Here is an 18,886-nt window from a genome sequence, read left to right as displayed (position 1 = left end):
CTTTAACAGTGGAGCTCCACTTTAGTAGCTGCTGGTGGGTTTTCTTCAGGTTGGTTTGATGGTCACTGTGACTGTCCCACGCAGGAAAAAGCGGCAAAGTGGAAAAATCCCGATGGCCACATGGATGGATTGACAACCAACGGGGTGCTGGTGATGCATCCCAAAGGAGGGTTCACGGAGGAGTCCAAGCCCGGAGTGTGGCGGGAGATCTCGGTCTGTGGGGATGTCTACACGCTCCGGGAAACCAGGTCTGCCCAGCAGAGGGGGAAACTGGTGAGTTGGAAGTGACTGGTGATTAAAACAAAACAAGGGATGCTTGTTTTCCTGGCACTGAGTGGAGGCAGTTGTGGGGTGACTGCAGAGTCATAGTGTTGTCCCTGGGTGGTGGGCACTGAAAGCATTTAAATATCTGTGTGCTACAGCAGGTTCTGCACTGCACTTCTGTTTCTGATATACAGAACACTCTAAATTTTCTGCTGAAGCCGCTTTCCCAAGTGAAACAGCACAGAGTGTAAAAGCTAAATAAACTCTGCTCTTGAATCTCCATCTCTGCAATGTTCTCCTGGGATCTGGGGCTGTCTGGAAGTTACTGCACAAGGAGCTGTCTTTGTCTGAAGGGTCCACTTGCATGCAGAAGCAGTTTGGACAACACACCTTCTGTTTGATTTACCTGCCACTAGGAAGATAAGAGAAGCCCTGAAAGTATATTCCTGTTTTATCCTGTGAAGCAGGATGGGCTTTACCTTTACCAGAAGTGAGAGATTTCATCTGCCAGAGACCTGTGACATTCATAACGAGAAGTTCCATGAAAGCACATGTGCACTTTTCAATACAAGATGGGAGAGAATTCCCATAGCTTTTGTTCTTTCCTCTTCCCAAGACCTGTAGAGCCTACAAAGGAGAATGCATTTTATTTTTTCCTTTGGGGGCAGAAGGAAAAGGGATAAGAAATGATAGCAATCAAACAGCACCATATAGACTGGGGGAATGTCCTCCTCTTCTTCATGCCAAAGTTACTTTTGTGTTGCTACCCTGAGCTCCCATTGGCTCAGAGGTGTTGGAGGGATCCCACACACTCACACTGAACTGACTTTCCAGCTCTGCCCTTGGCTTTGCAGAAAACTGACTGCTTAGGGAGTTATGGAAATGGAGTTGGACTGTTCTGCTTTCAGCAGACACCCTGCAGGACATAAATTGCATTGTCACTTTTAACAGTGGCAGGCGAACGTCGCCCGGGGACTGGGACAGATGATGTGGCAATTGCACCCTTTGTACGTGGGTAGCAAAACACCTTTTTAGTGGTGCTGAAGAAAGGCACAGCAAAACAAATGAATTCCCCTTCCCTGCATCCAAAATGACTCGAATTCTCATTTCAATAAAATTACATGGCACACTGGTATTGATGTGATCAGTATTCGTTGATTGGGTTCATAAAATCAAATGGAGGCTTGTATAATGAATTGAACACGTTGCATATGAGGGAGCTTTTTGCTTTGCTGTTTGTGAAGGAATTATCTGAAAAGAGCATCAAATCCAGGCTTCTCTCATCTCTACTTGAGCCACTGAATTTTTCTGCTGGAAGTCACCATTTTGCACTGGTGACCTCTTATCTGTGGTCTGCATTGTGCCCATCGAGGTGTTTTGTGCAAGGATGATCCACAGTTAAGCTGTGAATTTAAACTGGATTAAAATGTAAATGCCAAATTGGTTGTCATTCATAGTATTCTGAGGCAGACATGATGATTTCATGTGACCTACTTAACGTGTTTGTTTGTATTTGGGTGTTTGTTTTGCATTAGTGGTATTTTCCACATACTTTGTGTGTATAAAGCCAGGCAGTAGGTCTGTTTTCCTCTTTAATTTCATAAAGAACTTTTTAAATACATATTCATCATAACTGATAGGAAAAGCACAAATTGCTTATATGTTTGTGACATTAAAATCAGGAATGTTTCAGTGAAGTACAATGTGGTTTTGTCATAATTCCTTGAAAATGTTTCAGATAACTGCTTTTAATCAGACAAGAGAAGCCTTTAGGCAGTGCACACTGGGGCTGTATTTGCATGGAATACCTGAACTGTCCTGGATAGCAGTTTTCAGTCCAGAAAGGATTTTTTACTGAGTGAGCAGCCTCTGTCAGTCTCTGTGGGCAAAGAATTCCAGGAGAGAACCTGCTAATGCAACCCTTAGGGAATGGCAAGTCTCCTCTTCAGTCTATCATGAGTTACTGAACTGTGACAAAGGCACACAGAGAATCAATATTAGAGAGGGAAAGTGCATGGTCAGGGGTGGGGGGGGTATATCCTTTCCCAAGGAATTGGAGGCAGGAAGGCTCTTCATAATAATTAGTGTTGCTGTTGGAAATGCTGAACCTCCTGTACAAGCACAGAATAAGAAACCAATGCTTATTAGGACAAGAGGGCACAGTCTTAAGCTGTGCCAGGGAAGGTTTAGGTTAGACATCAGTAAGAAATTTCTTACAGAGGGAGTGATCAGCCATTGGAACGGGCTGCTCAGGGAGATGGTGGATTCACTGTCCCTGGAGGTGTTTAAGAAAAGACTGGATGTGGCATCAGTGCCGTGGTCTGAGTGACGAGGTTGTGTTGGGCCAAAGGTTGGACTTGATGATCTCAGAGGTCTCTTTCAACCTAGTTGATTCTGTAGTTCCGTTCTTATAGTCTTAAATATAGATTAAGACTTGAGGTGGATTCAGGCACAGGAGGGGCCACAAGGCACCGATAAGACAAAATGAAGTGACAGGTAGGGATGGCGATGCTTTGGTGAGCAAGACGATGCATTTGCAGAACTAACTCGGCTGGCTGTAAAAGCTCTCAGGCTGAACTTCACCTCCCCTTGTGTCCCACCACCAGGTAGAAAATGAGACCAACATCCTCCAGGACGGCTCCCTGATCGACCTGTGCGGGGCCACCCTGCTGTGGAGAACGGCGGACGGACTGTTGCACACCCCGACGCAGAAGCACATCGAGGCCCTGCGGCAGGAGATCAACGCTGCCAGGCCACAGTGCCCCGTGGGCTTGAACACTCTGGCCTTTCCCAGCATCAACAGGAAGGATGTGGTGGAGGAGAAGCAGCCCTGGGCCTACCTCAGCTGTGGCCACGTGCACGGCTACCACAACTGGGGGCACCGCAGCGACACGGAGGCCAACGAGCGCGAGTGCCCCATGTGCAGAACCGTGGGCCCCTACGTGCCGCTCTGGCTGGGCTGCGAGGCCGGTTTTTACGTGGATGCGGGGCCCCCCACCCACGCCTTCACCCCCTGCGGACACGTGTGCTCGGAGAAGTCGGCCAAGTACTGGTCCCAGATCCCGCTGCCCCACGGGACTCACGCGTTCCACGCCGCCTGCCCGTTCTGCGCCACGCAGCTCTCCGGGGAGCACAACTGCGTCAAGCTCATCTTCCAGGGCCCCATCGACTGATGCCGCTCGGCGGCGACCACAATAAAAAGTTTCCTTTAATGATTTACTGTGAAGATTTTTGCCACTAACTTCTAGATTTTACCCTTTTTTTTATAACGTTATTAATAAGGGGGGGGGTGGTCGGGGTGGGGCTGGAGGGGCCGGGGTGGAGTTGGGATACATTGATACCTGGAACTCGACAGATATCAGTGGTTGTTGCATGCTCAAAAGCAGCATATTCATGAAGTCTTCTTGGTCAAATTGTAGTATATTTGTAATCTTTTTATTAGTACCCTGGATCAGAAAAAGGTGTCTTAAATGATTTTTTTAAGCTAAGATTTTTTAATGGAAAGGTTTTCTCTTCTAAACTTTGACAAGCCTTTAAAACCTATTTTTCAAATCTAGAAGGAACATACGGAATGTAACTTGTCTTTAATTTGCAATATAATTTAACTTGAATAGTTTCTCAAGGAGCTAATACAGAATGTGTGGACAACCAGAGGTGAATGTTCACTAGAGATAATTGGGTATGTAAGAGAAAAATTAGCTGCCTAAAGTGTAGAGGATAAAAGCTATTAAAATATCTATTATGGTATAACACAACTGGCCAAAAAGGCATCAAAGATTACTTGAAACTGAGGAAATCCTGTTTGTATTGATTTCCTTTCAGTGTAATAGATATCCACTGGCCATTAGGTGTGGGAGATGGCTGATTTTTTTCTTTTTTTTTTCTGCATCTGGTAAAAACCACTTTACTCTTTTGAATACTTAAGTTTTAAGCCAGTGTTTTCTGTGTCTGTGTAGTCTGGCCTTTTTATTTCTGCTTAACTTAGCTTGGCACGTCCAGGACCCTTGGGTGTGTGGAGGTCATGGAATCACAGAATGGTTCGAGTTGGAAGGAACCTTAAAATCATCCACTTCCACCCCCTGCTGTGGGCAGGGACACCTTCCACTAGACCAGGTTGCTCCAAGCCTCATCCAGCTGGGAACAATTCCAGGGATGGGGCAGCCACAGCTTCTCTGATGTCTCCAGGGATGCAGCCAGGCCTTACTGCAGGGATGGAGGGGGTGGTGCCACAGCACAACACGAGGTTTAGGTACAGCTTACACAGAACTGATTTGCATAAACCTGAATTCAGGAGAGCACTTAGTCCGAGTTTAAATATAAACCCACGGCTGGGAGTGTTTAGTTTCTCGAGTGCTTCAGTGCACTGTGGCTGCGTGTTGTTACGTTTAAAATAAAAAAAAAACCAATTTAAAATAAGTTATTTTTTAAGCTCACTGCAAAGCATTTTGGCTGGAAGGGGAGCATCATTTCCAGTTCAGCTGAGAATTTTTGTTCACTTTTCAACTTGCTGCCATCTGTCACCTTTTTTTTTTTCTTTTTTTGTTTTGCAGATTGAGTTGTGTTTGTATCTTTTTTTTTTTCCCCCCCAAATGTTTGCAAATCAAACAACATTCAAATGCAATCAAATATATGCACCAGGGTGGTATATCTGAAGTGGAGCACTTGGAATTCCTGACTTTTTAAGAGAGCTGATACATGTTTACTATGGAAATAATTAAATCAGAATTTCATATGAGATGTACCCTGCCCACTGTTAGGTTCATTTCATGCAGCATAACAATTCTTTGATTTTTGGCTGGTTTTTTTTTCCCCTTATGCTTTCTGTATTCTTGGTATCTGAGGTATCAATCTATCCAGGTTAAATTAAAAAAAAGAGAATTTGGGAGAAATTTATAACATCTCTAGATGAAAATGGATCATTCAAGCTCACTTCTGTTTAATCAGCTATAGCTTTTTGCTATATTTGTGCCCTTTGTATAAATATATAATTTATATGATTTTAATATATTCTGTATATATATACTTGAATTGGCCTGTTCATATTTTGGTTGTAAAATTGTTTTATAGTTAACCTTATAAACATTTTACATATCCCTTGCCAGTGGTGATGGGATGGACTTTGTCTGCTGCTGTTTTTAATATAATTTTGCTGTATACCTGTTCAGCATTTTAGTAATTTGAAAAGAGCTTTACTTTTCTTTTTATGCTTTTGCTGTTTAAAAAAACCCAACAACACCACAACAAATCTGCAGCATTTTTTTCCTAGAAATCCCAAACTGTACAGCTTTTTTTTGTCCCACTCTCTGTCATTGGAAATAGGATGAATCTTGTTAACCTAAAACTATATGCTTCTTCCTAGTGCCTTTTCAATGAGATCCTCTTGTGATTCCGTATATTCCGAGTCCTTGCTCCCACAGGACAACCTTGTGGCTGAACTTCACCAGGAGCAGCTGCTCATCCACATTGGGAAGAAACGCCTTTGGCCTCCAACTCCTGGTGGTGGCTCCGTCCCAGACATGAAGGTGCCTCTTCCTTGTTCTCTCCAGCCCAGGTTCCTCAGGTCCCACATTATCCCTGTTTAGCAGATACCTCATCTGGGAGAGGCAGCCTCACCTCCACCTCCTCCTTCTGGACTCGGGAATGCTTCACCTTGTTCCTCACAAGAGACGCTTCGGAAACGCACTTTCAGCAATGGTTCCTGGGTGGATTAAGGCTGGGAGCTGTGTGCTCCAGAGGTCTGCAGCTCCAACACTTCCCGGGTCTGCCTGGCATCCTGAGCTGAGCAGGATGTGCTCGTGTTTTGTCTCCCTCTGAGCCTGAATGGATTGTAAACACTCTGGCTCCCAGGATCCCACCTCTGCTATCCAGCTGCTTTCCTCCTTTCCTTTGCTGTTGCAGTTTAACTGCTGCTTCAGGGCTCCATGGAGCTGTGCCCTGTGGGAAGTGAATGTACAATGTTGGAGGGATCCTCCCTGGAAGCACTGGCACACCATCAGTGTGTTTGGCTTGTGTGGAGCAGAGCACTGGATAATGGTTTGTATCCACGGGAAGGGTCTCTTTGGAACTGTTTAAACAGGAGTTTTTACTTTCACTGTTGGCAGTTCTGTATAACACTGGGAATGCTGCAGGAAGGACATCTTTCAGAATTCCAGAGTGCTTCAGGTTGGAAGGAACCACAGTGGGTCATCTGGTCCTGCCTATCTGCTCAAACAGGGCTGTCCTAGAGCACATGGCACAGGATTGTGTCCAGATGGTTCTGGAATATCTCCAGTGGGGGAGACTCCAAGCCCTCTCTGGGCAATCTGTTCCAGTGCTTGGGAAATAAGTTCTTCCTCATGTTCAGGTGGAACTCCCTGTGCATCAGGTTCTACCTGTTCCCTCTTGTCCCACTGCTCTGCACCCCCAAGCAGAGCCTGGTCCATCCTCTTGGCACCCCCCAGTTAGATATTTATACACGTGGATGAGGTCCCCTCTCAGAGTCTCGAGGCTGAATAAGCCCAACTCCCTCAGCCTTTCCTTGGAAGGGAGGCTCCAGTCCCTTAATCCTCTTTGTTCCCTGCACTGGACCCGCTCTGGGAGCTCCATGTCACTCTGGTTCTGAGGAGTCCAGAACTGGACACATCACTCTGGATGTGGCCTGACCAGGGCTGAGTAGAGGGGCAGGATTCTTGTCTGGGGAGCAATTTTCCATGGCTTATGTAGAATCCAGGGACTTCACCATTAGCCAGTGTTCAAATCCAGGATGAGCCCTGCAGAGCTGGATTTACTGGGGAGGCTGAAGAGTTTGTAGCATTATTTATCTCAAAACCTACTGCCACAAGTCCTGATCCAGGGAAATGATGGACTGTTGGCCCTCACCTTCCCTCCTCTCCATAAACACCTCTTTCCTCTGCTCTGGTAATTAAAGGAAAAAGGAGTTGTGGATAAATAAGACTGGAGCGAGTAAACTTGAGAACCACCCTCAAACTTTGTTTTAGAAGTTTATTTCATGATTTCAGTGTTCCTTGCATCCCATTTCCAATGCTGGCAATGTATTCCATAAAGATCTTTTTTTTTCACCTGTTACTGTTGATTTGAATGCTTCAAAACCAGCTTTGACTGCATAACTTAGAGCTCAAAAGTATTTTTCTAGTCTGATCTTTTTTCTAAAGAAATACATCTGTCATATCCATGCACACTGGAGCTGGAACACTTTCCTTTTTCCTGGCAGCTTTTTGGTAAAGTACTGAAGTCTAAATAGACAAACTGAGTGGTGAGCCTGGTTGGTACTGGGAATTGTGGTCCAGTTGTACAGGAATGTTTCTAGAGGTCATGGTACTGTACAAACCGAGTAATTAAGGCAGGATTTTATTTCTTTCCATTGTGAGGGTGGGAATGGGGATGGGAAGAAATGAAAGCCATGGTTGGGCTGCTTCCAGTAAGGACAGGCCCACTTTGAAGCAAAGGTGTGCCAGGAGCCAGTCAGAAATGTGGTGGGAGCTGTTCCTGCTCTCAGACCCCATCCATGCCCTGAAAAGGTTTCTCCTCAGTTTGTTAGGAAGCTCTGGGATGCCATGGAAAGGCTGTGATCTTGCCAACAAAACACTTTGGTGTTCTAATGGCAGTTCCTGGAATTCAAGGGTTTGGCTTCAGAGCCTGAGCAAGGAATGGAGGTGCTGAGTGTATCATAGCGAGAAACTGCAGTAGGATTGAACAGAAATTAGATTTTTAAGTGCTCACAGCACTCAAAGGAGATTTGGGGTCAGCTGTGGTAACTCTCTCTTTAGTGCTGTCACAGCAGCTGATCATCTTCTCACCCTTCTTTCATTCTTCTGGAAGTGGAAGGAAACTTCTCCAAAACCATCGTGATTCTGTTCATCCATCTCACATTCTTGGCACTTCCCTGGCATTGGAGAACCATTGGCGGGGATCTGGCCGTGGTGAGGAAAACTGACCTGGCTGGACTCCTCCTCCTGCTTAAAGCTGAGTTGCAAATGCACCTCTGGAATGAGCTGGGCTTGTGTGTTCCTACAGGAACTCCCTGTTTTCCCTGTGACTGTTGTTAACATGCCACGTTGGATGCAAAGTGAATCCATAGGTAGAGCTGTTGGTGGAGGAGGTGGGAACAGAAGCCTGTCACGTGCTTGAGCCCAATGCCAAGGATTCCTCCTCCTTTTTTTTCCTCAGTTTTCAGCCTCTTGTGGGTTCTTGGCTCCTCATTTCCTATTTATCCATGTAGCTGCAGGTAAACAAGTAAATACAGCTTGGAAGGAAAGCAAGCAAGGAAGAGAATTACACAGATCCCTTCAGGCTTGCTTTGCTCTTGGAGGAAAACACAAACTGGAGTTGCAAGTGTCTTTTTTTTTCCCCTCATTATTCTGTTTTTTCTGAGCACCCATCACAAGTCTGCACACTTGGTGTTGTGAGTTTAAAGGACAAACTTAGAAGGTAAGGCTGGTTTTTGAGAGGTGGGGGGTGGAGAGGGGGTTGTTTCTAGGATGTGGTGGTGCAGTGGTTCTGTGGGCCCCATGCAAACTGCATCCCACTGACTGCAGCAGGCACTTGGATCTTGGAAGGGCAGTGGAGTCACCCTGGACAGGCAGCAGAGGTGGAGCTTTGCTTTCCGTGCTGATCAGAGTTTATTGGCAGCAGAACAAAAATAGGAATTGCTCGGACACCCAAACTCCAGGGGGAACCGGTGTCAGTCGAGATTCCCTTGGTTGGGGCATATTTCCACTTTCCTGGTGGACAAACCAGCCTTTGAGTCACCTGGAAGTCCCTCGTGCTGGTGTCAGGGTGGTTAGGGATGGGTATCACTCTCCTCTTGGATTGGATATGTGATGGAGAGACCCTGGAAGGCTCCTTATTGGAAAAGTCCCTCCCACAGCGAGCCCTGTGCGGTGGAGGAGGAATGTTTACCTTCAAACAGTGTTAGCAGCTATTAAACTTCTGGGTATATTTGTAAAATCGGTCTTTTTATACACCGTGTGAAATGGACTGAAATAATTTCTTTGCTGTTGTACCTGTGGAAGTACAAGCCATTTTACAGGAAAAAAAAAATTATAACAAAAAAAAAAAATTAAAATGTTATCTCAGTATTGTCACTGACTCCTTCGGTTTATTTTCCCTGCTGGTTGGTTGTCAGGTTTTAACAAAAAAACTCCATATAAATAACTTCCAAAATAAACAGTTTCCTTTACTCTTTTATCCAGTTTCTACTCAGCAAACAAAACCAGAAGCCTTTGATTGAGGATTTCTTAAATATTTGAGGTAGTTGAGCGTATTCAGGTGTGAGTGCCCTGAAATTCCAGTTAATTCACTTCCCTGATTTTTCAATCGAACTGTTTGTTTTCAATGCCAAACTGCCTTCTTGGGGTGTTAACATAATAGGTAAAGAAAAGCAATTTCCAGGAATAATAATGCTTTGTGACTCTTAGAAATTAATTTCCGTAGTGGGAATCCAGTGTTTTGTTTCCACCTGTGTGTTCTGTATCCCTTTCTGTGGGCGGCCCCTGTGAGCACACAAGCTTCATTTTTTTAAAAGGAGCTGAAATGAATTGTCAGCCTTTTTTTTGGTACTTAGGAAAAAAAAAAATGTTGGCTTGAGCACAGGGAAGGGAAATAAGGATATCTGCAATGTTTTCTAAGTGTGGTCATCTGCCAGCTGGCTCCAAGGCTTCCATGTAATTGAGGAGAGCTAAATTCTTTCCAGGGAAGATGCTCCCAGGCGAATGGGTTGTTTGTGTGTAACTGTGTCCACCTCCCAACAGAAGGGTAAACCCTCTTTTCTCTGGGATTGCTGCCTCTATAGGGACCAGCTTCCTTTGGGACACTCAGGGTGGTGTGGATGTGGTCAGAGCAGGCTCTGCCTGGTGGATTCCTGGACAGGAATTCTGTGGTTGGAGAAATGCAGGGCACAGGTTTGTACCAGAGCAAAGACAGGCAGGGACCTGACTGGTTTAAAACAACAGTTGAAGGCTGTTGGTTGGGGTTGGGGTTGGAATGAGATGATCTTTGAGGTCCTTTCCTACCCAAACCATTCCAGGATTCTAAGACAGCCTTGGAGGAGTAGTTCTGCTGGGAACACTGGTGGTGGAGAGGTTTCTGCTAATCCTTAGAGGAGGTGAGAGCCTCAGGGCAAGGACTGAGAGGGAGGAAGAAGGAGAGTCCAGAGCTGAGGTTGGTGCTGTACCCCAACAGCCTGGGTAGAGCAGTCATGGAATCACAGACTGGTTTGGGTTGGAAGGCACTTTAAAGACCATCTCATTCCAACCCCCTCCCATGGGCCGGGACACCTTCCACTAGACCAGGTTGCTCCAAGCCCTGTCCAACCTGGCCTTGGACACTCCAGGGGTGGGGCAGCCACAGCTTCTCTGGGCAACCTGTGCCAGGGCCTCACCACACTCACAGCCGAGAATTTCTTCCAATATCTGATTTTTAAATTGACCTCCTTGCAGCTTAAAGCAGTTCCTCCTTGTCCTGTCATTCCATGTCTGTGTCCACAGTCCCTTCCAGCTCCCTTGGAGCCACTTTAGGCACTGGAAGGGGCTCTGAGGTCTCCCTGGAGCCTTCTCCAGGCTGAACAGCCCCAGCTCTCCCAACCTGTCTCCAGAGCAGAGGGCAGCAGCAGTGTCACAGCTGGTATCCTAAAGGAACCCTGGGCACCCCTCAGGATTAACCTTCTGTGAGTTTGTTATGCAAATTGTGTGGGTTTTGTATCAATTCTGTTACAAATTTGTTTTTTAATTTAAACCTTCAGCTTTCAGCCTATTTTTCATTCATTTGATGCAAGACAGCAGGACCACACATCATCCTAATGATCCTATTCCCTTCCTGCTTTTCTCCTCATCCTTCCAGCTCCCTGATTAAAGATGCTGTGGCCTTTTTTCACTCCTGCCTCTCTGTTACCTGGCTGTAAAATTTCACTCCTTAGTTACTGCAGCATGTGCTGCTGGGAAATCATCTTTGTGAGAGGTTTCCAGAGCATTTGTGACTCCTGCTTTTCTTTCCCTTTCAAGGCATGGCTGTATGGATGCATATTTTTAGGAGGAACTTAAGAAATCTCTTTCATGTAAAACTAAGGCAGACAGAAGTTTGACAGAGGAGTCTGAGCCTGATAGTTCTTTTCTTTTCAACTCACTGAAAACTCGTGTCTGAAGACAGGCTGGAGATGAGAAAATACTTCACAGCAGAAAGGAATTCAGTAGAACCCCAATTACATCAGTGCTTAAAATTATAGACGTGCCTGTAAATAATTATATATGTAAAGAAATACGTTCTGGGGAGAAGTTGCCTTAAATACTGCGTTCTTAAAGCTCCAGCTAAATCAGACTGCAGGGGCCTGGCCTTTGAGCTGAGCTAATCCTGGTAGGAATTGTCCTCTGTGAGGACAGAAATGGGACCAGAAATGGGATGCTGTGGGTTTCCTCAGGGGTGGTTTCTCTGTGTCCCTTCCAGGAGGGAGGTGTGCCAGGGGCAGCTCCCAGGCTGCTGGAATCCAGCTGTGGCTCCATGGAGCAGCTGCACAGCCAGGTGTGTTGGGAAGGAGAGGGGTCAGGGCTTGGCCTCAGCCCCAAGGGTGATTTAGGATTTGGGCCAAGGTGCCTGTTGAGCAAAGGCCACAAATCCAGCTCAGCTCCGGGGAGAGCAGGGAGGAACATCTGGCAAATCTCAGGGCTGTGGAGCCTCCCCTCTTTATTTCTCTCTGATTAAATGGAGGTGAGGAGCCAGGGAAGGGGTGGAGGAAGGGAGAATGGGCCAGAGTAATTCCCCTCATGAGAGGGTCCAGATGAGGATTAAGCTGAGCTTGGTCCAAGCAGTGTCTGTACAAGGTGGAGTCTCTTCTGGCATTAGATGTGGTTCAGCAAACCTTACCTGTGTGTGGGCCAGGACGAGTCATGGAATGGTTTGGGTTGGAAGGGACATTAAAGATCACCTCATTCCACCCCCCTGCCATGGGCAGGGACACCTTCCACTATCCCAGGTTTCCCCAAGCTGGCCTGGAGCACTTCCAGGGATAGGCAGCCACAGCTTCTCTGGGCAACCTGTGCCAGGTCCTCACCACACTCACAAGGAAGAATTTCTTCCTGTTATTCCATCTAATCCTCTGGCAGTGGGAAACCATTCCCCCTTGTCCTCTCCCTCCAGGCCTTTGTCCAGAGTTCCTCTCCAGCTCTCAGTGGCAGGAAGGCACTAAGTGCTGCCACAGCCACCCCATGCCATGGGGGCTACATGGGCACCTAAAGCCAAAAAAAACAGTTCCCAAGGGAAGGCACAAGCCAACGGGGAGGGCAGGTTTGACTTCTGGCTTTGCTCTGCTCTGCCCTTGGACTGTCTTATTTTTCCTTTCCCCTTTCCTATCTAAAGAGTAGGAACTCCAGGGCTACCCAGCCCTGCTTGGAGGGCTGAAACAGCAATTTGAGGTTTTTCTGAAAGAAACCTGGCTTTTGACTAAAGGGTTTTATCCCCTCCCTGCAAGCTGATAATGAACACTTCCCTTTTTTTCAACAAGAACATTCCCTTCAGAAACCAGTGTCTTCCCTGAGGTGTTTATTCTTCCTTCACCCTCCATGGGCTCCCTGGAGTGTTGTCGCTTTGGTGAGGTCTGTTTTCTCCCTCCCCTCCCTTCCCATCAGGATACACCACCCCAACCCTGGAGTCCTCTGGCTGGGCCCTCCATATCAAGATCCTCCTGCCTTTCCCTTGGCTGGGAGAGCTGTGCTGGCGGGGAGAGTCAGCCCCTCCTTGGGAGCAGAGCCAGAGGGTCACTGCGAGCTGGATCAGGAGCGACTGGGGATTTGATTCCATGTTACCGAGTGTGTCTAGACAGCCAGGAGCCTCCAGTGGAGAGAACAGAGAGTTTTCCAGGTGTTCCCTGGTGCGCAAGGAGAAATCTTCCCTGCCCAGCACACGTGTGGGCCGGATGTTCATCCTCACCATCGCTGGGATGATCCACAAGCCCTGGGGCTGCGTGAGCAGCGAGCAGGAAAGGTGGGCTCCTGCTCTCCCTCCCACGGTGACATCCCTCAGGCAGGGATAGTTGTGTGCCCAGCAAATGCAGAAAGCATTTGGATACGTGTGGAGCAGCAAGGACCTGAACCTGAGGAACTCCAGGTTTCCTCCTTCTGCTGCTCCTTCCTCCGCTGCTCCGCTTGGCAGCTTCCGTCTGGTGTGTTCCACCTAAGAGTGGACTCACTGCAAACCTGGGATTTCCAGTGTACAGAAGCACACAAATATCCAAACCTCTTTTTTTTCCTTCACTTGGATGGAGTTTTCAGGCAGAGGAAGATGATGTTTGTTTAAATTTAAATAATTCCTGGCCCTCCAGTCAAGAGGCAGGATCTGTAGCCTCAGTGCCATGGTGTTGTATTTAAGGCAGGGGAGCAAGTTGCTTGTCTTCATCCTGAGAATTATCCCACCCAGCTTCCAGGGATGTTGATTTTTATTGGTCTTTGCTTACAAACACAAAGCTCCACTGCTGCAGATTGCTGTAAACAGAAAAACTTCTGATCTGGATCAAATTTTCCCCACTCAGAAAACTTACACCAAACTGGTGTAAGTAAACTCCATAATGAGCATCATCCCTCCTCCGTCAGCTTCCAAACACAGGTGTTGGGAGTGGTTTGTACTGCAGCAACCTGTGGCATTTTCAACTTTATCTCCAGCAGTGAAATCAGTTAAAATACCCAAAACATCCTTAAGGTGACATTCCCAGAAAGGTTCAGGGGTTCCAGGCAATGACTCCACAGTGCTTCTGATTGCTGGAACCGTCGTTTGTTGTGCCAGCAAACACACCAGGAATTTCCTCGAAAGTCTTTTCAAGTGACTCACTGTGCCAGACTGGCTGGGAGGAGAACCCAGACACTCTGCAGATTTGGAGGATTTGGCATGTTTTGTATTCGAGGTCTGCAATTAATAAACATGGAGCCTGGGAGGAGAGGAAGCCCTGGCCCTTCACCTCAGCACAGTGAGCCCATCCCCTGCTGCAGGGGAGGATGGAGCTGCTGCCCTACACTGCCCTGGCTATGCCTTTTTTTTCTTTTTATGGAAGGTTCTGGGAACAGATCTGGAGGGTTTGGCAGTTCTGTGAAGCAGAGCTGTGTTTAGTTTGGGAGGACAAAGCACCATCACTGTCACTACAAGGAGCTCCTGTGCTCTGCAAGGAAGGATCAAAGCAGCAGGTCCTGCCCGTCTGACCTGACAACACACTCACCCTGATGGATTCCTTTGAAAAGAACAAACATCCTGGGTTTGAAGCAAATAAATTCACAATGGGAAAGGCAAAGCATCTGATGATGCTGTAGGCCAGGGTTCACTTTGGAGCCCTGCCCTAAGCACAGGTTTCCTTTTGGACCCTGAGCTGCAGAGCATCCAGCAGCACTGACTAACAGCTTCCAGCCCCGGGGCTTGTTTAAACTCTTCTTTCAAGAGGGATGTGATGAGGGTTGAGCTCTCACATCTTCACCTGCTTGTGAAGCTCTATCAGGCTGTAACAGGGGCAGCTTGTGTCTCCTGATTTTATTTATTTATTTTTTACTAGAATCAGCAGTTTCTACTGTGTTTTTGCTCCTGTTGGCACTTAAAGTGCCCCTGAAGGATTACACACTCATGTTGAGTTGTCTCCTGCTTCTTCATGAGCTGTCCTGAGCCTCCCTGTGGCAAAAACCTCAAACACCCTCAAACAATTGCTCTACGTGTTTCTGGTCATCTACTGGTTTCCCAAAATAACCCCCAGCCTGTGGGCTGTGTTGAGGGGCTGTATGGAAAGGAATGGGGAGTAACCGTCCCAGTGAGGGTGATCAGGCACAGTGGGATGCTGCAGGCAGAGGGGATGAGGGGAGGTGGACACATGGATGGGAACCCAGATGGCATAAGCCACTGTCATCAGGCTTTTGCTGGGGGTTTTTAGAGGCTTGTGAGGCTGAGGACACAGACAGAGTCTTGCTGGTGTGTCTTATTAAGCTGCTCTGGCTAACTGAGTGCATTACTTAGTGCTGGAGGGTGAAGGAAAATGAGGGATCAGAAGTTCATGGAATGGTTTGGGTTGGAAGGGACCTTAAAGCCCATCTCATTCCAGTCCCCTGCCATGGGCAGGGACACCTTCCACTCGACCAGGTTGCTCCAAGGCCCATCCAACCTGGCCTTGAACACTTCCAGGGATGGGGCAGCCCCAGCTTCTCTGGGCAACCTGTGCCAGTGTCTCACCACCCTCACAGCCAAGAATCTCTTCCCAATATTCCATCTACCCCTGCCGAGATCGTGTCTCATCTTCATTTTTGAGCCATTTGGAGAAGAATATCCCTGACCTCCCTAGGAGACTGTTCTGCTGTTTCTCACCCTCCCTGTGAATGGTTAAGTCTGGCCTGGCTTTTCAACCATCCTCTTCCAAAACAGGCCACGAGCCCTTCAATTCCCAGCTTTTCCTTCCCATTCAGGTGCACGGACGTAGTTGGGCCACTCTCAATTTTCTTTCCTATGAACTTAAGCAGGATGAGATCCTTATGGTCCTTTCTGCCTTTAAGACCCTTTTTATGCTTTTCCAGAACCTTTTCAGGTTCCCTTACTAGACCTGTGCATGTGGCTTTCTTGCTGAGCTCCTCGGTGTGATACTGGGATGTGAGATCACATCCTATCCTTGCAACTGCCCTGTTCATGCCCACAGGGCTCTGGGTGGAATTGCTGGTTTTCTTGAGCTGAATGGGGTGGGATTGGGGCTCCCCTGGCTGCAGCCCCCCTGCCATGAGGCTGGAAGCTCATCCCACATCCCAAAGCCCCCCTGCTGCCATCAGCCCCATTCCCTCATAGAATCATTAAGGCTGGAAAAGACCTCTAGGTCATCGAGCTCAACCAGTTTTCTGGTCCTGCCTTATGAAGTCATGGTATTCCTGCTCAAAATCCTCCTGGGATTCTCTCTGCATTCCCTGCAGTGTGCTGGGCTGTTGGCAAACCTGAGCATCAGCTTGTTAGGAACGAGAACACCCGTGTTTGATGCTTGTTTCCTGCACAAACACCCAGTGGAACCAGTTGTTTTTGCATTTCTTTATTATTTGAGTTGAATCCTGCACAAATATGTGGGGTTTTCCACCTGGGACAGACATCTGGTGGGAAGCAGCCTGGCTTACCTCCCTTTGCCTTGTTTGATCCTGGATCCACACTAAACAATCTTTCCATTTTTCCAGCGTTTCCTTGCTATCCACGATTAATTAGACACCAGCAGTGTGTTGGCTGTCTCTTGGCTTTGGGAGGTTTCTCACTCTGCACACCCAGGCGTTTGCTTTTCACTTCCTTATTTTTCCCTTCTCCTTTTTTTTTTTTTTTTTTTTTTTTTTTTTGGTCGTTTCCCCCAGCGATAACATCAAACCGTACTCCAGGATTTACAAGGTAAAAGCTGCTCCTCGGAGGATTCCGCAGCAGCGATCAAAGTCCCCGTGGCTTTTCTTCCCTGGTGATTAGCTGGGGGGGCTCCCAGCGGCCCCGCTCCGTGCCAGGGAACACATCCATTTGATTTAATCGGATTATGCAAAGCGTTTTGTGCCGTGCAGCGGCAGGAGGAGGCAGACACCTGGCACGGCGGCTGGGATTAGCTCCGGCGGCGGCGCTCGGATTTGGGGATGGAGAAGCCCGTGGGCAGGGCTGGATGCTGGCGGTGGGGGGGAGGCACTGGTGTGATCCCCGGGGATGCTCGTCAGGGGTTTTTTCCTTTAATTCCTTCAGCAGGAGCAGGAAGTGGAGTGGTTTTCCCCCTTCCTCGTCCTGGGTGCAGGATGCAGCTGTGGGAAACGGGGACTCGCCCTGTCCCCTTATCCAGCTCCCGGGATACTGGGCACCGACTCACAGACATCCCTGTCACCTCAAAGGGCGTTTTAATAGGATTTTCCCTGCAGGTTTATGGCCATCTCCTGCTTTTCCAGAAAATCCAGATCCAGCAGAACAATGAGGTACCTCACACCCCCCACCTCAGTCCCTGTCACTGCTCCCGAGCACAGGACGTGGACCTCCAAAGCAACCCGGGCTCCAGGCAGGATTTCAGATGCATAGACAGATTCCTGGAGCTTCCCATCAGCTATTGAGGCATCATCCTGATTTTTCCCCCCCCTCCACTCTCTGCTTTGTTTTAAGGATTAATATCTAGAGCTGCGTGAATGCAGCTATCTTTTATTTTTCCTTTCTTAAAGCCCACATGGTTGTAGGGGGAAACACAAACCCAAAGAGAAGACACATCAAAAGAAAGCCAAATATAGAACATTAAAAAAAAAAAATTAAGACAATTTTGAATAATAACAAAGTATGAGTGAGATTTTTTACGAAATCTGCCGACTTTGAAGCCAGTCTCATGACTTATGAATATTTAGAGCTGACAGTCCTGGATGCAGGCTTTTCCTTGAGCTGATTTGGGAAAGTGGTGCTAAACTCCAGTGTGTGATGAGCTCAAAGCAACTCAGCATGTCAGAGTTATGTGAGTGAAGTTTCTTTAGTTTGGGGGGTTTATCAGGAGGGTGATGTTAGAATCTTAGAATCATGGAATGGTTTGGGTCGGAGGGAACCTTAAAGATCATCTCATTCCAACTCCCTGCCATGGGCAGGGATGCCTTCCACTATCCCAGGTTGCTCCAAGACCCATCCAGCCTGGCCTTGAACACTTCCAGGGATGGAGCAGTCACAACCTCTGCCAGGGCATCACCACCAGATGCGCTGGGGTTTTGGGAAGGACTCACTTTATGAAACCTGCTCCTTTGAGCATTTTGGATGATGCTTCTGAACTTGGAAAGGGAATGTTGGGCATGGTTTTGCCTTCTGTGCCCCTATCTGACCCAGGAGACCCATATGGTATTCCTAAAATGCTGTGAGAAGTGAGGAAAGAGTAATTTAGGGATTCATTTTCCTTTCAAAGCATGGGGGGATCCCTGAATGGTTTGACTTGCAAGGGACCTTAAAGACCAACTAATTCCAACCCCCTACCATGGGCAGGGACACTTTCCACTAGACCAGGTTCCTCAGAGCTCCTGAGGGGGAGAAGGATGCTGCTTCTGCTGCTTCCAAAGGGTTTGGTGTTTTGAAAATCTAAAGCTGGAGGCAGGCCTGAATAAAAAAGGAGGACTGAGAGAGACTGCTGATGAACCACCTGGATTTCCCTGTCTCCTTGTTTATCTCCAGCTTTAGGGTCTGGCACGTGTCCCGGGGCTGGTGTGGGATAGAGTGGTGGGTGTCACCCCCAGGTATGATGTTTGCCATGTGAACTCCATCACCTTTGAGCTGCTGGTGGGAATCCCCAGAGCTGGCTGGGGATGGGATGAGATGCTGCCGGAACCACCACCCTGCCTGTGAGCAACACTCAGCCCCAGCATCTGGGCATCCCCAGCTCTGCAGATCCCACCAGCCCAGGCACAGAGAGACTCACCAGTTATTTCCATCAGGGATTTAGTGTTTTCCTCCCCTCTCCAAAGCCACTTTGCTTTTACAGGGAGGGCTTTGCCACGGCCCTGCAGTAACTCACAGGAGAGCATCAGCACGATGGAGACAGTAGCCAAACCCACTGAGCTTTCAGATGGTCAGCTCCTGCAATATTTAGAACTGAGTGGGCACAGGTGATGCTCTTGCTGTCTGGCACCAGCCAACACACTGAAAAACGTCATGGAATCACAGA

At 47.7% G+C, this 18,886-nt stretch overlaps 1 protein-coding gene across 1 annotated transcript in view; it reads left to right on the top strand.

The window, feature by feature from the left end:
- PELI2 (pellino E3 ubiquitin protein ligase family member 2) overlaps positions 1 to 3,480 on the top strand; it is a 64,890-nt gene extending 61,410 nt beyond the window's left edge. The window contains exons 5-6 of the mRNA XM_032691511.1: positions 85 to 273; positions 2,871 to 3,480. Coding sequence (XP_032547402.1) covers positions 85 to 273; positions 2,871 to 3,437 — 756 coding nt within the window. The 3' untranslated portion in view covers positions 3,438 to 3,480. The remainder of the gene's footprint in view (positions 1 to 84; positions 274 to 2,870) is intronic.
- The last annotated feature ends 15,406 nt before the right edge of the window (positions 3,481 to 18,886 follow it).

This window comes from Chiroxiphia lanceolata, chromosome 6 (assembly GCF_009829145.1).
Source record: "Chiroxiphia lanceolata isolate bChiLan1 chromosome 6, bChiLan1.pri, whole genome shotgun sequence".
In the NCBI taxonomy this organism is placed as follows: domain Eukaryota; kingdom Metazoa; phylum Chordata; class Aves; order Passeriformes; family Pipridae; genus Chiroxiphia; species Chiroxiphia lanceolata.
Note: the sequence above shows the minus strand (reverse complement) of the source record. Positions and strands in the feature narration are given on the sequence as shown.